Consider the following 19,737-nt stretch of genomic DNA (forward strand, 5'->3'; position numbering starts at 1 on the left):
AAAGTCATATTTCGACCCGAACGTTTTCGGGATGCCCCTAATAACCAACGAATGGCAAGTGCTTTTCCTTGTGTGGATCCTATTTAAATGGAAACTTGATGAGTAGATCCACCTACACGTCTTCCTTTTACTGCTATATCGAGAGTTACTCCACGCATTGCTTGACGTAAAACAGATAGTGCATTTATTTCTGTCTTTTGTTGAATCTTTTTCATAGCTCGATAAATAATTTGATAAGCTAATAATTTTTTTTTTCGTGTTTTAGAATACGGTTAACCAACATGTTAACTAATCGATTACGATAAATTGGATCAGATTTTACGATTTTTTCTTCTACAGTACCTCGCCGTGACATGAGCGTGAAAGGGATAATCTATTTTTTTTTAATAACTTCTAAGGGCTAAAATGATTTATTTTGGCTTTTTGGCCCCATATTGTAGGGTGGATCTCGAAAGATATGAAAGATCTCTCCCAATCCGTACATACGATTTTCATCAAATACAGCTTTCCACAGAATTCTATATGTATCCATATGTATCTATGAGATCGAGTATGGAATTCTATTTACTCACTTTGAAATTGAGTATCCGTTTCCCCCCTTTTCTTGCTAGGATTAGAAATCCTGTATTTTACATATCCATATGATTGAGTCCTTAGATTTCCAAAATAGTGTAAAGTGCTTCGAATCATTGCTATTTGACTCGGATCTATTCTAAAAAAGTAGAGGCATTTTGAATTTTTTGTTGACATGGACAAAGTCAAGGAAAACCTCTGAAATTATTTTAATATTGGACCTTGAACATATCATAGTTTCGAATCGAATCTCTTTAGAGAGAAGATCTTTTGTCTCATGGTAGCCTGCTCCAGTTCCCTTACGAAACTTTCGTTATTGGGTTAGCCATACACTTCACATGTTTCTAGCGATTCACATGGCATTATCAAATTATACAAGTCTTAGATAAGAATCTACAACACACTAGAACGACCTTGTTGATGACAATCCTTTACTCCGACAGCATCTAGGGTTCCTCGAACAATGTGATATCTCACACCGGGTAAATCCTTAACCCTTCCCCCTCTTACTAAGACTACAGAATGTTCTTGTAAATTATGGTCAATACTGGGTATATAAGCAGTGATTTCAAATCCAGAGGTTAAGCGTACTCTGGCAACTTTACGTAAGGCAGAGTTTAGTTTTTTTGGGGTGATAGTAAAAAAGTTGACAGATAAGTCACCCTTACTGCCACTCTACAGAACCGTACATGAGATTTTCACCTCATATGGCTCCTCGTTCAATTCTTTCCAAGTCATTGGATCCTTTTTTTCATTCGAGAATCTCCTCTCTTCCTTCTTCCACTCCGCACTGAAGAGTAACTAGGACTAATTCAGTCATGTTTTTATGTTCTAATTGATTCCTTTTTTTATTATTCTCAAAGGAGAAGATTTTTCTTTTTACTAAACATATGTGGATCCAATCACGATCTTTTAATAAGAACAAGAAATCTTTCTCAATCAATCCTTTTGCCCCCATCCCATTCTTTGAAAATACCAATTTTCAAAGATTCAACCTAATCTTATCAGAGACAAACTAAACTTCTACTCGAGTTTAATTTGGCTAGATTTACTCTCTAAATTTTCAACAACTAAGTGTTCACCCAACATAGTAAGAGAATTCTCTCAGGATCATGAATACAAAATAAAAATACATACAAAAGAAATCAAAATAATTGTCTAGCTTTTCTCCAAGCTAACTCTCTTTACCTTTTTTCTCACAGCTTTTACATATATCTCACATAATGTCTTTTTTTATTGATAAGAAACAAAGAAAGATAAAAACTGAAGAACAGAAAATTTAATGTAAAATCATGAAGGAGAAAAAAGTTAAGTTCAAAAGCTATAAAGACCCAAACAGTGTGCTCACTCTCCTTGGTTCAATTTCTAACCGTTTATCTTTTAAAATAAGAGTAAAACTTCCAAAATTTGAGCTAGATTGAACACCTTTGACTTTGTTTTTCTTTCCAAAAATTCAGAGCAAAAACATAAAAGAGAGATGAGACACCATAGTGATTCATGGATAATGAAATTGGCTTGAATCCTTACCCAACTGCTTCACTTTCTTCCTTTTTTTTCTTTTAACTTCAAAAATCTGAACCGTTGATCTATTCTTTGACTCCAAATTTTAATTGTGATATTTGATTTACAACAGAGATATACAACCTCTATTTTCTTCTTCTTACACGAATGGTGTATGCATGAAGAGAGCAGTTTCAACAAGTTAGAATGGTAGCACAAAGATAAAATTATTATACTCATTTTTTTTCTTATTCAACTTTTGATTTAATTTTTGCTTTTGGCAATAACATCTAACTTTTTTTCTTTTTCATTTTTGATACTTGAACTTGATGATCTCTTTTTTTATATATATATTTTGATGAAATTCTAATTTAAACATGCCTTTTTGTTTGTGAAATTTTTTATCCTTAATTTAAGATTAGTCAAGTGGGTCACAATCAGAAAAAAGAAGAGAGTATTTGATTGAAGTATTGAGCACATTGGACATGGACCAGACAAAAAAAAAATAATGAGGGCTGACTCTTGAAAATTTTGGGCCTATTTTACATATTTTGATTTTTTTCACGATAAACATATACATCAACAACATTTTTAAACATATACATGTTTTTTATTATGCTGCATCCGGGTTCAAACTATACACCAAGTATTGAATATAAATTCTTAAGTGTTGTGTGGATGAGTATGTAGTGTGAATGTGTTGTAATACCTAGAACTAAGGGTTGTCCAATCCACTTGACAAAAAAATTTTTTTTTTTATCAAATTATTATTTTTTGTTATCTCAAACTCAACACATATGTATTAAAATAAATTATTATATAAAATATACCTTTTCAACTTTTGATTATATTCAAATAAATGTAAAAAATATTTATAAAAAAATTAATTTATTTTATATTTCTTTTATCTCTTTTTTCCTCATTGAACAGTATCATTCTAATCAATTAAAAAATTGCATTAAAAAACATCTCATCATCAAATAAATTTCGTGAAGAAAAAAGTTATTTCTATCATGCCCCTATCATATATCTAAACGCCAATTACTTGTACGTTCCACACAATATATATATATATATATATATATATATATATATATATATATATATATATATATATATATATATATGAATCTGATCATAGCAACAATTGTTCAAATTCAAACTCTTTTTTGTGTTATCAGTTTCAATTCCAATTCATGGAACCTAGCTTTGTCTATTCACTTAAATTAATCTTGTTCCTTATCATCATCACTACTCCATGGTTTCTATTGTCCCTTCATGGCTATAATAATAATGTTGATGAGAGTTCAACTTATTCTACATACATAGTCCATATGGACAAATCTCAATTTCCTAACATATTCACAACCCACCATGATTGGTTTGAGGCCACAATTCAATCTTCAAAACCATCCTTTCACATATCAAATAGTAATAAAAGACCATCAAAAAAACAATTATTGTACTCATATAATCATGCAATGTATGGTTTTAGTGCAACCTTATCTTCAGAAGAGTTAAACTCTCTTAGAAACTCATATGGATTTATTTCAGCATATCCTGATAGAACCGCCACAATGGACACAACACACACCTTTGAGTTTCTCTCTTTAGACCCTTCTTTTGGGCTATGGAATGCTTCAAACCTTGGTGAGGGTGTGATTGTGGGTGTGATTGATAGCGGGGTGTGGCCTGAGAGTGAGAGCTTCAAAGATGATGGAATGGAAAAGAAGCTTCCATTGAAATGGAAAGGGACATGTGAGGAAGGTGAAGAGTTCAATGCCTCCATGTGCAACTTGAAGCTCATTGGTGCAAGGTATTTCAACAAGGGTTTGGTTGCTGCAAAACCTAATGTCACAATCAAGATGAACTCACCTAGGGATTATGATGGACATGGAACTCACACATCATCCACTGTTGCTGGAAACTATGTTCATGGTGCCAATTTCTTTGGCTATGCCAAAGGTGTGGCTAGAGGCATTGCACCAAGGGCTAGGGTTGCCATATACAAGGTAATTAACTAATTTTATTGTTTTGGCATGTTTAAGTTACAATAAAATATATAAAATTATTTTATGTATACAATAAAAATCAATCAACAAATATGTCAAACTTCATTTATATAAAATATATATTAAAATATAAAATACATATTAAAAATAAGTTAAATAATATATATTTATACATAAATATATGGTGATTAATTTTTAGTGTACACATATTATTTTTGTAAATTTAATAGGCAAATATTGAATATGATATTTTACGCATTAATTAAAAATTTTTGTTTTCTTGCTATGTAAACTTTATATATATGGGTGAAATAGTAAATTGACTCTTATATATACTTATTACTTGAGTTTATATGAAACAATAATTTGATTTGATCGGATGATGAGTATGTATAGTGTAAAAAAAAATCTTATAAATAATATAATTAAATAATTTTAATCAAATATTTATAGTAATTTTTTATAGTTTATAATAGATTGGATTCGATAATAAATAGAATGAGGGCATACTAATTTGTTTCCATTTTCACTTTTAATATTTTTTGTTTTAAAGTTTTGTGACAAAAGAATTAAAATAATTTTTTAAAATTTTTATTATTATTTATATTTTTCTTTTAAAATATTCTAAAAATAAAAAACACCAAATATAATAAAAATATAAAAAATGTCATATGAAATATATTTGAATTTTAAAATATTTGTGGATCGGATATGAATACAGGTATCTTGGGAGGAGGGTCGTCAGGCTTCTGATATATTGGCCGGAATGGACCAAGCAATTGGTGATGGAGTTGATGTGATTTCAGCTTCAATGGGGCTTGATAAAGTTCCACTATATGAGGACTCCATAGCCATAGCTTCTTTTGCAGCAATGGAGAAAGGCATTGTTGTTTCATCTTCTGCAGGTAATGAAGGTCCAAAGCTTGGAACTTTACACAATGGAATCCCTTGGGTTATAAATGTGGCTGCAAGCTCCATTGATCGTACATTTGGTAGCTTGGTTCTTGGAAATGGTGAAACCATCATTGGTTGGACATTGTTTGCAGCAGATGCTATTGTTCAAGATCTTCAACTTGTTTATGATGACACTTTATCAGCTTGCAACTCTTCGCACATGTTAAGTGAGGTTGTTTATTACTAATTATTTAGTTTCTTTGGGTTAACTATGTTTAATTTTTTTATTCTTCTAAAATTTGTGACCTTTTGTGCATATATATAGTCTTATACTTTGTTATTAATTAGTTTGTCACTGTTAATTAAAAACTGATCAATTGACAAATAAAAATGAAATTTGTATAGTATCTTGTTTATCATGTCAGTATTTACCAAAAACAAATTAACAATTCTTTGCAACATAAAAAAATTATAAATTTTATAAAAAAGTTATTTAAATTTAGTTTATTATTTTATGTTTAGAACTCTTAATTAGTATTTTATGAGGTTTTATAAAAAATTCCATCCATTCATTCTAGTTTTTTAGTGTGTTCATTTTATTTGAAAATAATATGATTTTTTATATTAGTTTCGATATAATATTAAATTAAATTAGTTCTTCTATCACTTAGACGAATATAAAGTATTACAGAATAATTTATAGCACGTGTCATTATCTAACTAACAGAAAGAGAATTAATCTGATTTGAAATTATATCTTTTAAAAACTAATTTAAAATGGCTATTAATCCTATCAAATTGTTTTAATTTTGTGATATTTCTAATACTATTTTAATTCTTATTCATACTCAACATGATATTTAATGTGAATGTTTAATAATAGGTTGTTGCTGCCACATCTGATGGGATCATTGTATGCAAGGCCAGCAATTCAATTTCTGTGTTTGATCAAATAAAATTAGTGACTATGACGAATGTAAAAGGAGCAGTGTTCATCTCAGATGATCCTGAACTAACTGAATGGGGACATCTCTATTCTCCTAGCATTGTAATTACTTCTAAAGATGCAAAATCTGTGATCAATTATGCACAGAGCAACAAGAATCCAAAAGCCACCATCAATTTTCAACAAACATTTCTTGGAATCAAGCCATCACCGGTTGCTGCACATTATAGTTCAAGAGGACCTTCACCTAGTTTTCCATGGATCTTAAAACCTGATATAATGGCACCAGGAACTAGGGTTTTAGCTGCTTATATTCCTCACAAAACAACAGCAACAATTGGCACAAATGTCTTCCTTTCAAGTCACTATAATATTCAATCCGGAACTTCAATGGCTTGCCCTCATGTTTCTGCGGTTGCGGCACTTCTTAAAGCAGCACGTCCCGAATGGGGCGTTGCTGCTATTAAGTCAGCAATAATGACTACTGCTAATTTTCTCGATAACACAGAGAATTTAATTAGGGATAATGCTAACCCTAATGAATTTGCTTCACCTCTTGCAATTGGAGCTGGTGAGATTGATCCTAATAGAGCACTTGATCCAGGTTTGGTATATGATGCTACCCCACAAGATTATGTTAATCTCCTTTGTGGTTTGAACTATAGTTATGACCAAATATTAACAATTACTAGGTCAAGATCCTATGATTGTTCAAACCCATCACTTGATCTTAATTACCCTTCATTTATAGTTTTCTATAGCAAGGAATCAGAATCAGTGATTCACAAATTTAGGAGGACAGTGACTAATGTTGGAGAGGGTGGGGCTACATATAGGGTTAAGGTGAGAGAACCAATGGAGTCTATGGTCACAGTGTTACCTAATACATTGGTATTCAAAGATAAGAATGAGAAGCAGAGTTATGAGGTTCACATAATGTATGTGAAGAAGGACAATAAAAGTAATAATAATGTGTCGTTTGGGGACATTGTTTGGGTTGAAGATGGTGGAAAACACACAGTTAGGAGCCCTATTGTTGTCGCACCAAGTGGAATTGTATGACTTCATATGTTGCTTTCATAATATATAAGAACTCATTATTATTATTATTATTATTATTATTATTATTAGCTATTTAAAAGGGAGATGGGTGTCGGCCGTGCTCTTTTTTTCTGGTCTGTTTATCGTTGTGAGCTGTTGGCTTCTTGGCAGAGGCTGATGTTAGCCTGAAAAGTTGGTTGTCAGAGGATTATTTGTGAAACGGACTCACTAGATGCTTATCTTGTGTTGAGTAACATCACCAGCCACACAACACATGAGGCGAAGGATACTGTGTTAAAACTCCAAGATTTTTTGTCCAAAAACTGGGAGGTCTAGTTCCATCTGATTCGAAGAAAAGCTAATAATATCGCTGATTGGTTGGCTAAATCTGGAGTAAGAAGTGATTTAGCTCATGTTTCTTAGATCAAACCTGGTGCAGATTTGGAGCAAATCCTAGTGGAAGAGGCAACTTGTCCTAGCTAGTTTGGCTTGGCTTGTGTTTTGTTTCTTCGTTTTTTTTATATTTTCAGTCAAAAAAAAAAAAAAACTTTAGCTTTAAAGTTTAAATTAAACCAATGCCTAGAGTCCTGCTTTTTTTTTTTCGAGCAAAAAATTGAATGCAAGATTTGTGTTGTACTATTTATTTCACATAAGAAAAAAAATAATTTGTTAAAAAATATAATTATTTATATATTTTTTAACTTTATCAATTTAAATTTTTTAAAAAAATAATTTCATATGACATGGTATTAAAACTTGTACATGATTTAGCATTTTAGCATCATAAGATAAATTGCAAACAAATTTTACACAAATTAAAAAAAATTAAAAAAAATATATTAGAAATATAACATTTATATGTCTCTTCAATCAGCTTAAATTTTTAAAATAGTTGATTTCTCTTTATATGATTAACATAAAAATAAATTAAAATGATACACATACATAACAAAGTAAAATGTATTTAATTGCAAATAGAGAAATTCCTTTCACTTATCATACATGTGAACCAATATTAATTAGTTATCTATTTTTTTTTTCATAAAAGTAAGGTCTTTTAATATTTTTCTTAAAAATATATAATTTATCAATAAGTACAAAATTAAACAAGTTGTAAAAGTTTTATTTTATGATTGTGAATTTGGGGCTTGATCATTATTCATTAACTTATATTATTATTAGTATTAGTTTGGTCTTCATGCATTTCGGGTACGTATTCATATTATTTGACATAACAAAGTTCTGTCGCTTCTATGAACTGTTCTAGCTAGCTTCATTCTTAGCTTATTAGTCCATGACATGCATTATTTACCATTATATATATATGACAAATTAAGTGTTTAAATTATTCAGTTTTGGTCTACATTTTGGTGTCTTCTGAAGAATTAGGCAACAAATTTTGAGTGTGCATGTAACTTGATTTAAGACTTCATTTGCCCGTGAAACACATTATTAAGCAATTAGCATAAGTATTGAATTGATCAACTACGGCCCAAGCTATTTTTTATTTAATCAGGTTGATAATTATGTTGATTATTGTTTATTCTTTTGGCGCGTTTTACATTGACATTATTATTTTTATTTTTTAAAAACCATATTTCATCCCTATCCCATTTGATAATGAAGATTCATATCTTATTTGACAGTGATATTTTTTTTATACTAATTATTTTTGTGTGATAAACAATTGAGAAATGCGATATAGTTTTCCAAAGGATCTAGAGCTGAAAATAATAAACTAAACCAATAGGGAATTTATTGTACGTACGGAAATAATTAGTAGTGACCTTTGCATATAATAAGATGTGTATTTCATTCTAATATGCATAATTGCATATAATTAAGTTTCAAATTTCTCCAGCTTGTTGCAAGCAAAAAATTAAATAAAATAAAATGTTTCGGTGTGTTTTTTTGTTTTATTCCCCTAAGGAGTAAGGTATATACTTTACTTCTAAATATTTGACTCAATCAACAGAATCACTCTTTGTCTTAAGTAAGCCAAAGTAACAAACAATCATTTCATATATATATATATATAACTACGTATTGGACCGTATGTATTTATTAATTGGAAAACCGCTAGCTACAAGGTTAGTTCTTCTAATTAATTGTTTACAAAAATTGTGATGAGAGTCTTGAAGAGAAAAACAGTGATGATAAAAGAAGGCACTGATTTGGTACTCTAAAGTAATATAGAATTTTAGTATTTTTAATTATAAAAAAGAAAAAATGTATAGTACTCTGTAATAAAAAAAAAAGAATATCTAAATTTTGTTTAGTTACAATGTTTTTTATTTTATTGTTTTAATTTGAATTTATTTTATTTTTGAGTTGATATTAAATTATTACAAGCCAATGAGTAATAGCTCAAATGGCATAGACTCCACATACTCAATTAAGAGGTTGCAGGTTCGAGTCTCCTATCTTTCCAAATTTTGAGCCAATGAGTAATAGCTCAAATGGCATAGTCTCTCCATACTCAATTAAGAGATTGCGGGTTCGAGTCTCCTATCTTTGGTAAAAAAAAAAAAATTATTACAAAATAAAAATAAAAAAAACTAAAAAAATAAAAAAATATCTTTTATCATTAATTTTAAAAACTAAAATATCTTTTAATATTAAATTTATTTAATTTTAATTAAAAATTTAATTTAATTACAAAAAAAAGTAAAATAATTTTGTAATTAATTTTTAAAAGATAAAAATATCATTTTAAGATAAGAGTTGTTTAATTGTTTGAAAGATTCAAAATTTATATTTAAAAGATTTGTTATTTTTTAAATTTAAATCTCATAGAATTTTAAAACTCCAAACATTAGAAGAGTGTTGTAACTTGTAACAGCCACCATGAAAGAACTTTAGGCAGAGCAATTGAGAAGGAAACTTAATTGAATGTATTTTGATCTTTTGTGTGTTTGAATTACAAGTGCAGTAGCTATAACTACAGTAAAAGTTTCAAAAGTATACTAAAAATACTGACATTTAAGTGGTTTTAGCTGTTAATCTCAATTATAAAATATATACATGATTAAGATCAACGGCTAATACTACTAAAACATCAGTATTTTTAATATACTTGAAAACTTTCCGGGCATCTAACAAATTTAAATCCAGTGGACACTTGTTTAAGGTGCAAAGTGATGAACATGTGAATTAGGCAAAGTCCAAAGTAAACATACAGAGAGTAGAATGAAGAGAATGTCAGCAAAAAACTAATTTCTTCTATTGACTAAGACGTTTGGGCACACTAGTCTTTGTCGTTTGCTTTCATTTCCTTTGCAATTCGACTAAGTTTATGTATGCTATGTGATTGACAAACAATAATACCAACCATTTGTCTCATTCAATCATATATCAACAAATTTAATACAATGTTTTCTTACCCCTATTACATTGGTGTGAACATGACATTCATATTTCATAGAATATACCAAGTCAATGAATAAAACAAAGCCAACACCGCGTGAACATGCCTCTTAAACAAATTCAATTATTAGTGAAAAACTCATCATCATCATCATCTAGTAATATATACTATTGTCTTTGTCTTTGTCTTCTATACTACAGACACTTAGTTGGTATCATCAATGGAGCTTCACTACTATCTCTACATTCTCTCAATAAACCTATGCTTCTTGTTATTTTTACCTGAATCACTCTATTCCCAACAAGTGTACCTAAATGGAACAGTTTATGATTGCAGTGATACCCCTTCTACACCAAAAGGGTACCTTTGCAATGGCCTCAAGAAATCGTGCACGTCATTCATTGTTTTCAGGTCCAAACACCCTTATGATAACCCTGCAAGCATTGCATACCTTCTTGACTCTGAAGCATCAATCATAGCCTCAATCAACAAGCTCTCAAACAATGCAAGAATCCCTTCTAACAGACCCATCATTGTTCCTGTTTTCTGTTCATGTCATGGAAATATATATAGCCATGATGCTTCTTACACTGTCAAGAACAATGACACATACTTTGAATTGGTAAGAATCTATCATCCACATATATAATGCTACCAAAGGCTCAATTTTGATTCTTAAGTGTGTGACTCATTTCCTTTCATGAATGTATGCTATGTATATCCGTTTGGTTTACGTTTTCATTTTCAGTATTTTCTATTTTCAAAAATTCACGTATTTACGTATCGTATCGTATCGTATTTGTATTCATGTGTCATAGGTAAAAACAACTTACCAAGGACTAACAACATGCCAAGCATTGATGGGGCAGAATTACTATCCCCCTAATGGACTTCCAATTGGTGCTGAACTCACAGTTCCTTTGTTATGTGCTTGTCCAACAGAAAATCAAACTTCAACAGGTGTCACTTCCTTATTGGTTGATTTGATCAACTATGGTCACACCTTGAAGTCCATAGGAGAATCTTATGGTGTTGGTGAACAAAGTATGTTAGAGGCTAATGAGCCACAAAATAAAAATAGTAGCAGCTTCACCCTCTTGGCCTTGACACCTATCTTGGTTCCTCTAAGAGGAAAGAGTTGCAAAGAGGATCCAAATAGTTTCTATTGTAACTGTTCTAAGGAATTTCTTGCTGATGGAAGCTTAAAGGGGATTTATTGTGATGAGTCTGATGGTCAAAAATTCCCTGCCAAATTGGTTGTTTGCATTGGTATTCTTTTTTATCTAAAATCTCTCCATTTTTCAAGTAAAATATACTTCCACTGAAATCTTGATTTCTACATGAATAATTTATGATATAAGACTAGCATTGTTTGATTTTTGCAGGTGTTAGCATTGGTGTAGGCTTTCTTTGTTTCTTTCTCTTGGGTTATAAACTATACCAATACATACAGAAAAAGAGAGAAAGGATTCACAAGGAAAAGCTATTCAAACAGAATGGTGGCTACTTGTTACAAGAGAAAGTGTCATCATCACTTGGAAATGGATCCCAAAAGGTAATAATAAAGCTTTTCACAGCTGAGGAGCTTCAAAGAGCAACAGATAACTACAACTGGAGCAGGTTTCTTGGTCAAGGTGGATATGGAAAAGTCTACAAAGGAATGCTACCTGATGGAACCATAGTAGCTGTTAAGAGATCTAAAGAGATTGAGAGGAACCAGATTGAGACTTTTGTCAATGAAGTTGTCATTTTATCACAGATTAATCACAGGTATTGAAGCTCAAATATCACAATCAAGTAAATAACTAACTATTTTCTCCTATATTTACTGATATTTCTAATAACAGGAACATTGTGAAGCTCTTGGGGTGCTGTCTTGAGACAGAAGCACCATTACTAGTCTATGAGTTCATTCCTAATGGAACACTTGCACAACATATTCATAACAAACACCATGAATCATCTTCACCACTTTCATGGGATAGCCGGCTTCGAATTGCATGCGAGGTAGCCGGAGCAGTGGCTTATATGCATTCTTCAGCTTCAATTCCCATCTTCCATAGAGATATCAAACCTACTAACATACTCTTAGATAGTAACTATAGTGCAAAAGTGTCTGATTTTGGAACATCAAGATCATTGCCACAAGACAAAACTCACTTGACAACACAAATAGGAGGAACTTTCGGATACATCGACCCTGAATATTTCCAATCTAGTCAATTTTCGGATAAGAGTGACGTATATAGTTTTGGAGTTGTGCTTGTTGAAATCATAACTGGGAAGAAGCCGATTTCATTTATAGAAGAAGATGAGGGTCAGAATTTGATTGCTGAATTCATTTCTGTGATGAAGGAGAACAAAGTTTGTGATATCTTGGATCCCAAGGTATTGAAGGAAGCTAAGAAGGATGAGATTGTTGCAATTTCAAATCTTGCAATGAGGTGTTTGAGGCTAAATGGGAAAAAAAGGCCAACAATGAAAGAGGTTTCAGCTGAGTTGGAATCATTGAGGAAGGTACAAAGTTCCATGTTGGTTGATAACCATGATCATCATCATGATGAATCAACAAACAATGATGAAAAATTATTGCATAAACACAACAATAGTGTAGTACAAGAATATGCAGAGGAGAGCATTTTGCTGTCATTACAATTACAAATGGAGTCCTCATCCTTCTAAGATGTTACAATAATAACTGATTCTATGTTTGTTATGACTTGTGTTTCAATTTTTGGTCACTGTTTTTCATATGCATGAAGTGTGTGTCCCCTAAGAACATGACCAAGTTAACTGTCTTTTTTTCCCCTTCATTAAGTTATTGTTCTAAAGTTGATTGTATCAGAATCATGATAAACTTTTCTTGAAAAATTAAATCATATATATTTAAAAAATGCCATTTTAGATAACAATAGCAGTTAGTGATGAATTACCATTCATCTTGTTTGATCATTTGACTTCACATGATGAATTCTGAATATTCAACCACAAGGATTGATTGAACGCTAACACTTCAAACAAAAAAGAAAATTCATATTGGAAATGTTGAGCTCTTAAAACAAAAGGAAAATTCTTTTACTCAAAGTAACTCACACTGAAGGTTATTATTGGTATACTTGTTCCGAATTTGTATGAGTCAAATATCTTCCAAGCCTCCAACTTTGAATTATCAAATAGCCAATATTTTCTAGTCATGTTGCTTAGGAAAGTGTAAAGAAGGATAAGAAAATACTAAAACAACCCTGCCTAATGCTTACAAACTTATTCCAAACAGCAGTGCTGTTGTTGTCAGACATTACAATTCCAAATAGTTACTCTTTTCAATTTGACATGGTAGCTTTGAATTCTTTTTGATAAAACTTATTAAAGTATCTAGTATCTACTATTGGTAACATAAAAAAGAACAAAGTGCAACTCATCTATGTTCTTGTCTTCTCTAAAGAAGATCAAAGAGGATCATGGAGCTTCACTACCTCAACATTATCTTCCCAATCTTCATTCTTTTATCTCTATTTCCACACCAAAAGGGTACCTCTGCAATAGTCCTAAAAAATCATGCACTTCCTTCTTAGTTTACAGGTCCAAACCTCCCTATAACACCCCTCAAACCATTGCAAATCTTCTTGGTTCTGAAGAATCTACAGTATCCTCCATCAACAAAATTTCAAGTAATAAAAAAATTCCTACCAACAAATCAGTCATTGTTCCTGTGTCTTGCTCCTGTTCCGGAAATATTTATCAACACAATGCTTTTTACACAGTCAACAAGGAAGACACATATTTCATGTTAGTGAACACTACTTACCAAGACCTCACAACATTCCAGGCTTTGATGGGACAGAACTACTATGCTTCTGTCAACATTGCCATTGGTGCTCAGCTCACAGTTCCCATGCTATGTGCTTGTCAGGGCGTGACATCATTGCTCATTTAAGAGATTCCATTGAGGGGTAAGAGCTGCAAAGATGATCCAGAGAGTTTCTATTGTACATGTTCTCAGGGAGATGTCACAAATTCAAGCCTCATGGGACTTAACTGTGAAGAATCAGATGGTCAAAAATTTCCTGCTAAATTGGTTGCAGCACTAGGTATATATATGTATATGTCTTGACCCTCACAGCAATTGAATATAGCTATGTTAGCATGGCTTTAGGCCTATATAGCATGTAGGCTATAGCTGATGCTATTAAGGAGAAAACGCTTAGTTTTTATTATTTCCTCCTAAAATTTGCATGTTTGTTACTCTTGTATTTGCAGGTGTTGGCATTGGTGCTGGCTTTCTCTGTTTGTTTCTTCTTGGTTATAAGATGTACCAATGCATACAGAAAAAGAGCAAAAGACTTCATAAAGAAAAGCTGTTCAAACAAAATGGTGGCTACTTGCTACAATGCCTAGAGTCCTGCTTTTTTTTTTCGACCAAAAAATTGAATGCAAGATTTGTGTTGTACTATTTATTTCACATAAGAAAAAAAAAATTTATTAAAATTATAATTATTCATATATTTTCTCAATTCTATCAATTTAAATTTTTTAAAAAATAATTTTATATGACATGGTATTAAGACTTGTAAATGATTTAGAATTTCAGCATAAGATAAATTGCAAACAAATTTTACACAAACTAAAAAATATTCTTGAAAAAATGTATTAGAGATGTAATATTTATGTGTCTCTTCAATCAGTTTAAATTTTCAAAATAATTGATTTCTCTTTATATGATTAACATAAAAATAAATTAAATTATACACATACATAACAAAGCAGGGACGGACATACGCGCGGGGGAGGGGGCGAGTGGAGGCCTCGACCCCCAACTTTTTTAAAAAAAGATTAATAGTAATAAGTTATTAAATATGATTTAATATTTTAAAAAATTTATTTAGTATTTAGTTTAATATAAATAAAAGTCTAATCTAACTTAAATATTAATGATTTCTAATATTTAAAAAGTAAGTAACAATATTAAAAAAAATCTGAAAAAATATTATTACTAATATTTTTAAATTAAATAAAATTTTTCAAATCTCATAAAGTGAATTTTTTTCTTCTTGTGAGCATCCTTCTTGATTCATTTGATATTAATTCTCTATGTTTCAACTACTACAATTGAGAGATCTTTTTCAGTTATGAATGTTGTGAAGAATAACTCAGAAACAAAATAAAAGATGAATTTCTTGCTAATTGTCTTTTAATTATATTAAAAAAAATTGCTGAAAAATTTAACACAGATTCTATTATCGATGAATTTTATGATACGAAAAATCACATACATATTTTTTATATTTTAAAATATATTTTCTATCGGTATATTTTTGTAATACATTTTACATTATATAATTTTTTGTATAATTTTTTAATATTATATATATTATTGGCCCCATGATAATATTTTTGGATTCGTCCCTGTTAAACAAAGTAAAATGTATTTAATTGCAAATAGAGAAATAACATTATTTCCTTTCATTTATCTAACATGTGAACCAATATTAATTAGTTATCTATTTTTTTTTTTCATAAAAGTAAGGTCTTTTAATATTTTTCTTAAAAATATATTTATCAATAAGTACAAAATTAAACAAGTTGTAAAAGTTTTATTTTATGATTATGAATTTGGGGCTTGATCATTATTCGTTAACTCATATTATTATTAGTATTAATTTGGTCTTCATGCATTTCGGGTACATATTCATATTATTTGACATAACAAAGTTCTGTCGCTTCTATGAAATATTCTAGCTAGCTTCATTCTTAGCTTATTAGTCCATGACATGCATTATTTACCATTATATATATGACTAATTAAGTGTTTAAATTATTCTGTTTTGGTCTACATTTTGGTGTCTTCTAAAGAATTAGGCAACAAATTTTGAGTGTGCATGTAACTTGATTTAAGACTTCATTTGCCCGTGATTCCGTGAAACACATTATTAAGCAATTAGCATAAGTATTGAATTGATCAACTACGGCCCAAGCTATTTTTTATTTAATCATGTTGATAATTATGTTGATTATTGTTTATCTTTTGCCGCATTTAACATTGACATTATAAAAAAATAAATAATAATAATCATTATTATTTTTATTTTTGAAAACCATATTCCATCCCTATGCCATTTGACAATGAAGATTCATATCATATTTGATAGTGAAATTTTTGTTATACTAATTATTTTTGTGTGATAAATAATTGAGTAATGCGATATAGTTTTCAAAAGGGAACAACTCAAATAAAGACGTCTAAATCGTTTTTTTCTAATAAAGATATTTTTGAATAATTAAAATTTAATACACATAATTGATTAAACTGTGTTATTTTTATCAAAATTAGATCAGACAAATTGATTTGGCCAAAAAATATGCAAACCAAATTTTGAACCGATTTAAATTAATATTTTTTAAAAAAAATTACTACAATATTCTTATTATAGAAAATGACTCCAATATCCTTATTATAGAAAATAACTAAGATACTCTCATTTTATATGTACTCTTTCCGTTTTATTATCTTCCTACTACACCTGGTACGTCATTTTAAATCAAAATGTTTCTTTTAAATAATTTATTTAAATTTTATCATATAGGATAGTTTGATTTAACGAGACTTAAATATATATATATATATATATATATATATATATATATATATATATATATATAGTTATAGTTATAGTGTATTAAAATATGTATATATAAAATATTTTATACATGAATTAAATTTATTAATTTTTATTTTTAAAAATTAAAAATTTATTTACCGATTAAAATTAATGAATGCACATGTGATGAATTAAATGGAATATGTAAGCAGGGTGTAATACCCTCAAAACCCTGAGTTTTCCTCCCTCTTCCTTCCTTCCTCATCCCCTCATCCCTCAAACCCACCAATGGAGCAAGCTGAATCCTCAAAACCACTCCCTTTTAAGTTTTTTTAAATTTGCGTTTTTAATTCATTATCATTATCTTCAAATAGTATATAAATCTACAAACAGTACATAAGAATACACAAAAATACACGGATAACAAATATGACTTCTTTAAAAAAAATTTTTAATTATAAATAAAAAAATGTCATATTTAACAATGACAACCATTGTTATCGCCTATAAAAATACATAAATTATCGTAATAAGCCATATTTAACAAAAAAAATATTTTAATTATAAATTTAAAAAAATAATTATTTCCCAAAAATAACCAGAATTGTTATCCTGTGTACTTTTTGTGTACTCTTATGTACTTTGAAAAAGATAATAATAGTTACCATTATTTCCCAAAAATAATCCACTTCAAATATATCAGAAAATTAACAATGATAACTATTATTATCGTTTTCAGAGTATATAAGAGTACACAAAAAGTACACAGAATAACAATTCTTACTATTCTTAAAATTTGGGAATTAAAATCCAAAAATCATATTGAGAAAAATAATAATTTTTTTATAGGTAGTATATTTTTGTAATTTATTCAATGCATGCTGTATTTTTATATTCAAAATTATCATATTATTTTGACATCCTTTGTTTCATCTGAAACCAAAATTTAGCAGCATGACAAGTGCCGTTTTTCACATGACAAAGTGCCTTTTACCAAATCAAAGGTACTTTTTTTTATCTATAAGTTACTATCTATTTATTTTTTATCAGGACATTTCCGGACTTGAGAAATATCCTGTAAACTAGACTTTCTAACTGCTGTTGAACGACATTGATTTTAAAATGGCAGCTATGCTCCTTTTTCGTTCGTCACTCCTGCATGAAAGGGGATGACTGTCCTTTTTATCATCAACTCTCCAAGTATCTTTGTGATAACTTTGTATTAGAATATCATAATTAGGAAACAAAATCAGGAAAATATCAAAGAGGATTAGAAAAAAAAATCAATGTAATTTATTAGAATATTATTCTATAACGAGTGTACTCTTAGTGTACTCTTAGCGTACTCTTAGTCTATATATTGGTAAGAACTTTGTAATCACAAAAAGAAAAAATATGAGTAACAAAAATAATATTTTTCTAAATAATTATTCCTTTCTTTCTTAAACTCTTTGTACCATGGTAACATGGTATCAGAGCAGAGTTAGGTTTTAGGGACTCAAAATCAACTATTTCTTTACAAATTGCAAATATGCTACGCAATAATTTTGGAATGCGATCATCAAAAACCAATTTTGACAATTTGTCAATTGGTTTCAAACTAAACGGATATGATTATCCATTATGGGCAACTCTGATGAAAAAAGCAATTGGTGGAAGAAGAAAGAAGAAACACACCAAAGAAAACTGCTTTAATATTGTGGGTTACCCATATTGGTGGAAAAATAATCCCATGTCATCAAGAAATCAGAGTAAGGGAGCCGCTGTGAGCATCCCAGAGGTCACCAGCGGTGACGAGGTCAGAAGAGAGGAAGCAAGTCACTATGGCAAAGCAGCAGCGACGATAAGGGCAAGGACTACTGAATTCCTTGCCTGCTTAGCCCAGACCGCGACTCAATATAAAGGGATACCCAAAATCAGAATCCAATTAAAAAGATAAATGAATAAATTTTCGATTGTGGGGCTACTGATACTATGACTTATGACCTCCATGATTTTAATAGCTTGACTATACCCTCAAAAGCTCATATTGAAACAGCTAGTGGAGAATTAATTGATGTTAAAGGAGGAGGCTCCATTACTTTTTCAGAAAAATTGAAATTAAAAAATTGCCTCTATGTCCCTGCACTATCATCAAAATTATTGTCTGTTAGCCAAGCAACAAAGGAACTAAATTGTGTGGTACTCATGTACTCTACCTTTTGTCTTTTACAGGACATTCTTACGAAAGAGATCATTGGGCGTGGTACTGAGCCAGAAGGCCTTTACTACGTTGATGAAGTAGCACACCAGGGTCATGCCATGCTTGCTCACGGAACGGTTACTAGGCAACTTTGGTTATGGCATAGGCGTCTCGGACATCCTTCATTTGGGTACCTCAAGTTACTATTTCCTAGTCTTTTTACAAGTAGTACTGAACCCCTCAAATGTGAAACTTGTATTCGTGCAAAAAATCACAGAGTTTCTTTTCCTCCAACCAACACTAGAGTCAATTCTATTTTTCTCTAATACACTCAGATGTGTGGGGTCCAGCTCCTATTTCCCATAATAATTTTCAATATTTTGTGTTATTTGTGGATGATTTCTCTCGCATGACTTGGGTATATTTTTTAAAACACAAATCTGAAATACCTGATAAGTTCTTTGCTTTCTATCAAATGATTCAAACTCAATTCAACAAGAAAATCCAAGTACTTCGCTCAGATAATGGTGGAGAATTTATAAACCAGTCAATGCGCGACTTTTTTATGAAAAATGGTCTTATTCATCAAACTTCCTATCCAAATACACCCCAACAAAATGGTGTGG

At 30.3% G+C, this 19,737-nt stretch overlaps 2 protein-coding genes across 2 annotated transcripts; both read left to right on the plus strand.

The window, feature by feature from the left end:
* The first annotated feature begins 3,212 nt into the window (after nt 1–3,212).
* Nucleotides 3,213–7,037, plus strand: LOC112744212 (subtilisin-like protease SBT3). The gene is made up of 3 exons (XM_025793762.2): nt 3,213–4,085; nt 4,807–5,211; nt 5,863–7,037. The coding sequence occupies exons 1-3, from the start codon at nt 3,270–3,272 to the stop codon at nt 6,985–6,987; spliced, it is 2,346 nt and encodes a 781-aa protein (XP_025649547.1). The 5' UTR covers nt 3,213–3,269; the 3' UTR covers nt 6,988–7,037.
* Nucleotides 7,038–10,496: 3,459 nt separating this feature from the next.
* Nucleotides 10,497–13,245, plus strand: LOC112744213 (wall-associated receptor kinase-like 1). Its single transcript, XM_025793763.3, has 4 exons — nt 10,497–10,955; nt 11,152–11,602; nt 11,719–12,103; nt 12,181–13,245. The coding sequence occupies exons 1-4, from the start codon at nt 10,554–10,556 to the stop codon at nt 13,013–13,015; spliced, it is 2,073 nt and encodes a 690-aa protein (XP_025649548.1). The 5' UTR covers nt 10,497–10,553; the 3' UTR covers nt 13,016–13,245.
* Nucleotides 13,246–19,737: the final 6,492 nt, after the last annotated feature.

This window comes from Arachis hypogaea, chromosome 14, assembly GCF_003086295.3.
Source record: "Arachis hypogaea cultivar Tifrunner chromosome 14, arahy.Tifrunner.gnm2.J5K5, whole genome shotgun sequence".
In the NCBI taxonomy this organism is placed as follows: Eukaryota; Viridiplantae; Streptophyta; class Magnoliopsida; order Fabales; family Fabaceae; genus Arachis; species Arachis hypogaea.

What these genes read in the sequence shown, in the direction of transcription:
- LOC112744212 (XM_025793762.2), top strand. Translation starts at nt 3,270, where the DNA reads ATGGAACCTAGCTTTGTCTATTCACTTAAATTAATCTTGTTCCTTATC. An exon ending in CTAGGGTTGCCATATACAAG is followed by an intron (nt 4,086 to 4,806) that starts GTAATTAACTAA and finishes ATATGAATACAG; the next exon opens with GTATCTTGGGAGGAGGGTCG. An exon ending in CTTCGCACATGTTAAGTGAG is followed by an intron (nt 5,212 to 5,862) that starts GTTGTTTATTAC and finishes GTTTAATAATAG; the next exon opens with GTTGTTGCTGCCACATCTGA.
- LOC112744213 (XM_025793763.3), top strand. Translation starts at nt 10,554, where the DNA reads ATGGAGCTTCACTACTATCTCTACATTCTCTCAATAAACCTATGCTTC. An exon ending in CAAATTGGTTGTTTGCATTG is followed by an intron (nt 11,603 to 11,718) that starts GTATTCTTTTTT and finishes TGATTTTTGCAG; the next exon opens with GTGTTAGCATTGGTGTAGGC. An exon ending in TTATCACAGATTAATCACAG is followed by an intron (nt 12,104 to 12,180) that starts GTATTGAAGCTC and finishes TTCTAATAACAG; the next exon opens with GAACATTGTGAAGCTCTTGG.